Source organism: Myotis davidii, unplaced genomic scaffold (assembly GCF_000327345.1).
Source record: "Myotis davidii unplaced genomic scaffold, ASM32734v1 scaffold108, whole genome shotgun sequence".
Classification (NCBI taxonomy): domain Eukaryota; kingdom Metazoa; phylum Chordata; class Mammalia; order Chiroptera; family Vespertilionidae; genus Myotis; species Myotis davidii.
The window spans coordinates 1,971,365-1,980,147 of NW_006299260.1; the positions used below are offsets into that span (position 1 = coordinate 1,971,365).

The 8,783-nt window shown below is 42.6% G+C and overlaps 1 protein-coding gene across 5 annotated transcripts in view; it reads right to left on the reverse strand.

Annotated features, from left to right (window-relative positions):
* Positions 1 to 8,783, reverse strand: part of POC1B (POC1 centriolar protein B) — a 103,544-nt gene that overhangs the window by 65,643 nt on the left and 29,118 nt on the right. For 4 of the 5 annotated variants that reach the window (XM_006774744.2, XM_015571139.1, XM_015571138.1 and 1 more), the window contains exon 3: positions 6,952 to 7,131. In XM_006774744.2, the coding sequence (XP_006774807.1) occupies positions 6,952 to 7,131 (180 nt within the window). Of the gene's footprint in view, positions 1 to 3,039; positions 3,227 to 6,951; positions 7,132 to 8,783 lie in introns of those variants that run through there. The other variant, XM_015571141.1, reaches the window with a different exon arrangement.

Below are 8,783 nucleotides of genomic sequence, written 5' to 3' on the forward strand. Positions count from 1 at the left end.
AAGGGTCCCAGGTTCGATTCCGGTCAAGGGCATGTACCTGGGTTGTGGGCACATCCCCGGTGGTGGATGTGCAGGAGGCAGCTGATCGATGTTTCTCTCTCATCGATGTTTCTAATTCTCTACCCCTCTCCCTTCCTCTCTGTGAAAAAATCAATAAACTATATTTTAAAAAAATATATCCTTTAAAGAGGATCAACAAAAAGTTGAGAGAATTTATTACCAATAGACCTGCACTACAAGAATAATAAATAAAGTTTCTTAGGCTGAAGGGAAATGATACCAGATGGAGACTTGGATCTACACAAAGGAATAAAGAGAGCTAGAAAAGGTAAATATGGGGGGTACATACTATTAATAGATTTTTTGTTTCTTATTTCTTTGAAAAATGGTTGCTTAATGTATTGTGGGCTGATATCATATATAGATATAAGAGGTGGGTAAATGAAGTATATTTTGCTAAGTTCTAACATTAAAACTTTTACAAGTTCTGACACATATAAAATTAATTCAAGAGTACAGAGTGATATGTTAAGGATGCATATTGTAACTTTTAGAGATTACCAATAAAAACACACACAACATGGACAAAGAATAAAGCTAAAAAGCCTGCAGAGGAAATAAAATGGGATACTAAGAAATACTCAATTAATCCAAAAGAAAAGCAGGGAAAAGAAATAAACAAATGAGATAAATAGAAAACAAAGAGCAAAATGGTAGACTTTAACCTAATCATAGTACTAGTTACATAAAGTTAAACAGAATACACACGCCAATGAAAAGACGGAGACTTTCAGACCCAAGTACTTGAAAATAAAGTTATCCTCTGATAGTTAAATATATAAAATGCATTCAAAGGAGGATAGTAGTTACTATATATAGTAGCAACCTCTAAAACTATGTGCAAATATGTGAAATGACTTTTAGACACAACCTAAACATGACTCCAGTATAATCCTGAGGAGGAAAAAATTGGAATGTGAGAGTAATTAATAGCTGACATTAGTTACATTCATTAACCTGTTTATTCATGATGACTATGAAGAAGGTACCCCTTTGTACTCAATTACAAAAGAGCAGACAAAGGCCCTGAGAGGTTATGTCATGTTCCCATGATCACATGCTGGTGAGCCCATGCTCTTAGCTACTTCTGCTCTCTCTTTGCTGAAACGAAGCAACAAAGCTGCACTACCTGAAAGAGGGAGGTGCCCAGCAACTCAAGAGGCCAGGGCAACAGCATGTCTCCTGTCAGGCCCAGGGAGAGAGCACCTGGCCAGCAGAACGGATCCTGCTGATTCCTTGGCAGGTGTGTATGTGGCAGATAGGTCCGCCTCACTATCCCAATCTGAGGAAACCAAGATTCCATCAAGATTTTTGTCAGCAGACTCTCTTGCTTTGGTTCCAGGGCCCACTGAAGTCTTATTGTGACTTTCTTGGCAAAGGAAGACCCTGGCCGAGGCACACAAATCTTCCAGTCTACTTGAAAGTTAGTGCTGTCACTGTAAATAAGTAAACTGGTATCTGGTTTATGTTTCCTAAATTTCTTAAGTGGGTTTAGATTCCCTCTGAGCTTTCTCATCTCTGGGTAAAGAGCAGAAACAGGACTTCTAGTCCTTCAAGTTTTGGAAGAAAGTCCTGGACTAGGATGACCCTATCAAGGCTGTATTTTCACAGAAAGTTACACACTCTGAGAGGCTGAGCCTGAGCGGTCAATTGGATCCTCTCAATTCTCTTTGTCTCTCACAACCTCACTATCCCAATCTGAGGAAACCATCCATCAAGATTTTTGTCAGCAGACTCTCTTGCTTTGGTTCCAGGGCCCACTGAAGTCTTATTGTGACTTTCTTGGCAAAGGAAGACCCTGGCCGAGGCACACAAATCTTCCAGTCTACTTGAAAGTTAGTGCTGTCACTGTAAATAAGTAAACTGGTATCTGGTTTATGTTTCCTAAATTTCTTAAGTGGGTTTAGATTCCCTCTGAGCTTTCTCATCTCTGGGTAAAGAGCAGAAACAGGACTTCTAGTCCTTCAAGTTTTGGAAGAAAGTCCTGGACTAGGATGACCCTATCAAGGCTGTATTTTCACAGAAAGTTACACACTCTGAGAGGCTGAGCCTGAGCGGTCAATTGGATCCTCTCAATTCTCTTTGTCTCTCACAGCAGTAAGTTGAGCCAAGAAAAAAACACTGTGATAAATACGTGAGAAGACTCTCTAAGCTTGTTGTAGAGCACCTATAAGGAAAGTTGCCAAGAAGATGAAATCTTTATTCATTAAATTTAACCCAATTATTTATCTAAGAACATTCTTCCAGAGAGTTCTCTGGAGTATTTCATATGAATCACTCCCTCCAAACAGTAAGAAAGCAAATGATTTTTAAAAACAAACCTCAGAACCACAGTGTACCAGCAAGATACAGGCATTCCATTAAGACCAGGTGTGCTGAGTATAAAAATTACCAACCTGAACAGAGGTAGACCAAAATGGAAAAAGAAATTAGCGAAGCCATGTAAACATTCTCCATGCAAGATGTAGTGCATTATCCTGAATTCTATACAAAGAATCCACAAAAATGACTCCTGCCTCAGAGAACGCCCACCAAAGCTACCTGGTCACCGATTCATCGATTCATTCAAACCACGTTTTTGTACAACTCAGAGCCTTCCCCACTCTATAACTAACTCTACAGTGCTCCTCCACCGTATCTGATTCTACCTCGGAACACTATTCCCCACTCTGCCTCGCTAGCTACCTCACTTCAGTCAATGTTCCTTAGAAAAGACACTTCCCCAACCACCATCTGTAAAAGACCACCCCATCACTCTCTAGCACGTTACCCTACAGTATTTTCCTGTGGAGCACATATCACTAGTATATTTGTTTACTGTCTGATCTCCCTTTGGTAGAAGGTGCTCCATGAGCACAGGAATTTTGTACTTTGCTCCCTGTAGTATCTATGCAATTTAGATCAGTGCCTGAAAAGAGAATACAACATGAATAAAATATCTGTAATTCAAATAGGAAAGGGAGGCCTAAACTGACAGACCTCATAAACGGAGCAAAGTGGCAGCATAAGGAATCAACAAACTCAGCCTGGGAGAGTCCAAACACTTCTTGGTGGAAGAGATGCAGAACAGGGTCGTGAAGGGAAGGTGGGATCTGGGTTATTCCAGGTGTTTCAGGCAGCATGTGGAAAGGCACAGATCATAACGGAACCTCACACACGTGGGCAGCTGCAACAAGGTGAATGGTGAAAGGGACAAAAGATGAGGCTGAAACAGAAGGCAAGCAGATGTGCCAGGCCACGGAGTCAGAATGCTTTTAAGCCGAGGAGCAGCATGATGGGATTTACATTTCAGAAGGTCTCTTTGGAGGCAGTACGGGGTGGGGAGAAAGGCTGAATGAAGGCAAATCTGTAGTCAAGGAGAACATTTAGGAGGTTACTGCAGAAGTCTCTACTAGAACCAGTGATGCTAAAAATTAAGGCAGTGGTGTTGGCCTGGAGATAAAGCAGGTGTCTTGAGTGCACATGATAACTCCCACTTTTACAAAACTATCACTGCCTATAGAAAGTGCCTTTATTTTATTTTTTGTTAATTCTCACTGGAGGATACTTTTTCCATTGATTTTTAGAGAGAGTGGGAGGGGGAGAGACAGGGAGAGAGAAGCATCGATGTGGAAGACATCGACTGGTTGCCCTCCCGCATATGTCTGGACTGGGGCTGGGGACGGAGCCTGGTGCCCTTGACTGGAATTGAATCCGAGGCCCTTCAGTCCACGGGCCAACACTTTATCCACTGAGCCAAACCGGCTAGAACTGGAAAGTGCCTTTAAAAAATAAAAGCAAAAGGAATTTTTTTTCCAGGCTCATATCTCCCCTCCCTAACACACGTGCTAATAATTCCAGGTATAGCTGTGTCCAGAAACTACACTATGTAACTAGACAGCCATTCATTCTGCTTTATCTCACAGTTCTGCTCTCCTGGGAGTCAGCATCAATCCCATGGCATCCCTCAGCAGCTACAGGCTTAACTGAGCCTAGAGAAAGCAATCCCAGAGGAAAGTCCTGCGGTCCCAACACGACTAACTCCTAGAGGAGGGAGATGCTCTGATCTGCATGGCGGGCCTGAGCTGAAAGCCTACTGCTGGAGCTGGAGATAGGGCCCCTCCAGCACAGGTGTAACACGGGAATAGGCCGTGTGTGAGGGCTGGTTCTTCAGAGAAAACTCGGGCACCATTATCACCCTATGGGGAATGGATGCCAGGCAGACGCCATGAAGAGTCCCACCATCACTTCCTTTTCATGAATAGATAAGGATAACAACATTTGCAGTGGCTCCTTCCCATTCCCAAGCTGCTCCCTATCTAAGGGGCCCAGATGGAGGAATGGCGGCCCCAGGGCTCCACTCAGTCCCCAACACAGTCAACTTGCATTTCTCATCCTCACAACAGTCTGCAGAGGCTGAGAGCCATAACCTAACTTGCCCAGTGGTAACAAGGCGGTGCAGATAGGCATGCGAATCTTGGCATGGACCCTCTTACTGTAGTCATGCTGGTTAATAGACCAATTAGTAAAGAGCTCAGAAATGATCATGTTTCTTCCCAATCCCAAGCCCTCGTGTCTTTGTATTTCCTGTAGGATGAAGTAAAATCTTTTCATGTCATCCAGTGAACCTGAGCCTTCTCCACCTCCTCCCCGACCTTGTCCCACTTTGCTTCCTGTGTCTAGCCATAGCTGAATGAATAATACATGTTCCCAGAGCACATTCTGAACTCCCAGGCTACAGTGCTTACTCCTGCTGATTCCTCCCATGAACCGGTTTACCACCCTCTTCCCATCTGATCATAAGCTGCTGTCTCCCCTTCCCCTTTCCTTTCCTCAGTTTTGAGCCAGGAATACCTTCCTTGACTTTTCCTCACACAAGTCTAGTTCAATGTCCCACTCAGAGATTCCCTTATCATCTTGTGTATCACCTTCTCATAGGACACACCATTTTATAATTATTTGGCATCTTATTCCTACCCTTGAACTGTAAAAGCTCCTTGAGGCTCTAGACCTAGCACAGATATGTGATACAGACTGGGGATTATGCTTACTAAGGGAATACTTTGAAGACCAAAATTTCACTTAATTGGTGACTTTTCAACCTTTCATAAATTCTTCTGCTCTTTGTTTTCTATTTATCTCATTTGTTTATTTCTTTTCCCTGCTTTTCTTTTGAATTGAGTATTTCGTAGTATCCCATTTTATTTCCTCTGCAGGCTTTTTAGCTTTATTCTTTGTCCATGTTGTGTTTTTTTTTTTATTGGTAATCTCTAGAAGTTATAATATACATCCTTAATGTAGCACCCTGTACTCTTGAATTAATTTTATGCCATTTTATATATGTCAGAACTTGTAAAAGTTCTGTTAGAACTTACCAAAATATACTTCATTTACCCACCTCTTATATCTATATATCAGCCCACAATACATTAAGCAACCATTTTTCAAAGAAATAAGAAACAAAAAGTCTATTAATAGTATGTACCCCCATATTTACCTTTTCTAGCTCTCTTTATTCCTTTATGTACTAGTAGATCCAGTTTTCCATCTGGTATCATTTCCTTTCAGCCTAAGAAACTTTATTTACTATTCGTGTAGCGCAGGTCTATTGGTAATAAATTCTTTCAACTTTTTGTTGATCCTCTTTAAAGGATATTTTTGCTGAGATGTTGAATTCTAGTTCAGTGGGTACTTTTTCTTTCAGGACTTTAAATATGTCATCCCAGTGTCTTCTGGGTTGCATTTTTTAATATGAAGGCGGAGATCATTTTTGTTGATACTCCCCTTATACGTAATCTGTTCCGCTCACAGTCTCCCAGGAATTGTTCTCTGCCAAGCCTCAGTCCCCTGTGCATAGGCAGCTTTGTATTTGACCAAAGACTCAGTGGGATTCATAGGCAGATCTTTTGGGGGGGGGGTTCTGCTCTCTGTTTGTGGTAGGGATATAAGTCCCCCTGTCCGTGGCTGTCAGCTGACAGTAACACCTATAGCAGCACTTCTCCCAGTAGAACAATGTCAAGATTATGGAGTCATTCTTGGTCCCTCTCTTTCTCTGTCACATCCAAAGTGACAGCATGTATTGTTGGCTGTACCTTCAAACTACTACATCTAGAATCCAGCTACTTCTCAAAATCTCCAGTGCCACCAGCTGGGACGGTCCAGGCCAGGATGGGAACTATTGCAGCAGCCTCCCAACACCTCCTTGCTTCTGCCCTGGCTTTAGAGTCTCTTCTTCATATAGCACTCCTAGTGATTCCATTAAAGTGTAACTGAGAAAATGAATCTGGTCCAGTGGCATCTCATCTCTCTCAGGGTATAAGTCAGGGCCACTCCTGATTGGCCTGATTTTCCTCTGGATCTCTCGTACTCCCTCCCCAGCTCTGCCCCCACCAGTCTCCTATTTGTCCTCAACCAGCCCCCAGGCTCCAGCCTCAAGGCTGTAGCACTTGCTCCTCTATCCAAGACCCTGTCTTCCCAAGTATCGTCAAGCCTCCTTCCCTATCTTCCTTTAGGTCTCGGCTCAAAGTTCTCTCCCTGCCTCCACCCCCCGCCCTTTGTGAGGACAGCCTAACACCCTGCTTAAAATTGCAGCTTCCCTTCTAATCCAGTTGTTTTGTTCTCTAAAACTTACCACCATCTCACCTACCACATCCATTTTCCTATTTGTTTGCTGCCTGTCTCCCCTCTCTAGTGTAAGCTTCATGAGAGCACGAGTTTGTGACTGTTTTGTTTACCATTATCCTCATCCCTGTTGTGTTCCCAGGCACACAATAAATGTTTGCTGGATGGGAGGGAGGGAAGGAGGAAGGAAGAAAGAAAAGAAGGAAAACTACTCCTTTTCTGGGAGGTGGAGGGCAAGCATAGACTACGGCAGGGAAAATGTGGAAATCTTATGAAACTTTATGCACTTACTTGGCACAGCGCACCCAGTGTGTATGTCGGCACAAGGAATATAAGAAGCGCTGGCGATACATGTTCCATACTTTGATGGATTTGTCTTCAGAAGCCGTAGCTAGATATTGCCCATCAGCAGAAAAGTCCACACTTCGAACTGGAGCTGTATGAGCTTTAAATTCAGAGGACTTCCCTCTCCTGGAAAGAAACAGTTCAATATTTACAACATTTGATTTAAGTATAATCAATAGCTAACCAGTATATAGACTCTGAAACATAAAACAGCTTAACTCTTGTAAAACTAACACCAGAATGAAAAGGTTGTGTTGTACTGTATGCGCTTTTCAATACTGTTTCAAGCTGCTTTTGTCAACTGAGGTCACAACTGTTACTTAATAAGAGAGACCCTGGAAATGCATTTGCTCTTCATGTTTTCATTGGAAGCTAGGAAAATAATATTTTGAACAAATCTCTACTGTGCCTTTTAAGTTCCTGCCATTCCACTGTTCCACTAAAAATAGCAATATATAGTTTAAAGAACCTGGACCCTCAAAAAGCTAATGATTGATGAAATGAATAGCACCAAGGCAATGTTTTAAAACTGGGTCACAAGTCTGGGAAGGGGGAGATTTGCCTCCAACTTTCCTGTTTCCACCACCAGCAATGAGAACTAAGATCCGGGTGGATGTAAGGCCTGGCTGGCCTCAGGCCCAGTCTTACCTCAGAAGCAAAACAAAGAATAAAAGGTAACAACATAGCACTTCTGTTCTCAACACCTTGAAATTTCAGGTGCTATTTTTTTTTTCTTGGCTAGGGTATGAAAAATAGATGGAGAAAATAACACGTGACATTTAAGAAGCAGGAAAAAAATTTAAAACAGTTCAGAGCAGGCGAGTAGATAGCACTGGAGTTACAAGGTGACATTTGGGAAATACTACTCCGTGCCTGTGTTCCGGAGTTTCCGAGGCACTTTCACTTTACACCACATCCAGACTGAGTCATGTTTCCATTATAAAGTCGTATCTGTACAGGTGACCCCTTAGGAGGATAATCACCATAACTGTTTAAGAAAGATCAGGAACAGAATTTGCAGAAGTCTGGAAGTCACATTCAGTGCCACCCACTGCCTCTCCTCCCACACCCAGTAGGTCCACACACCTACTGAGTGATAGTGCTATCACTGTCACTGCCCAAGTATCTTTTGAATCCTTCCTCCTCTTTCGGTCCCAGCTATGCTTGCTTTAAGGTTGATATGCCCTCAATATCCTTCACCTTGATTATTGCAAAAGCCTCTTAGCTGGTCTCCCTGCTCTAATCTTTTATCCCCTCCAGTCACCTACACACTGTAGTTGCTACCTTGTTAACTCCAAGCATGTACTAGTAGATCCCAGAGTCAATGTGTCACTGGCCACCCTCCAGAAAAAGGCACAGCACTCAAGGTCTTTGGCAGACATCCTGCCACTGCTCTGAACTTTGTATTCTGAGAACAGCCACAGCGCTGAGTACACACCTGAAACCACTGCTTTCTCAGCCTGAACTACTTCCCCACCCCAGACCTCCTGGATCAGCCCGACAGGCTGAATTGCCCCGTCTCCTCCATCTATTTTGCTTATTAAATTATGTAGCATTTTTTTAATAGACCTGTTTCTCTCCTATTAAGCAGTAAGTTTTTTGAGGATAGGAATGATGGTTTATTCACCTCTATAAGACCAGAATCTAGCGCAATGTCAGACACATGAAAAGAGCTCAATGTGTTTTGTTGAATTCCACTGCAAAGAGGCAATAATTAAAGGTCCTTAGATCCATCCTGGCTTATACTTCTAGTGGCCTAGGTGACTTTCATGATTCTA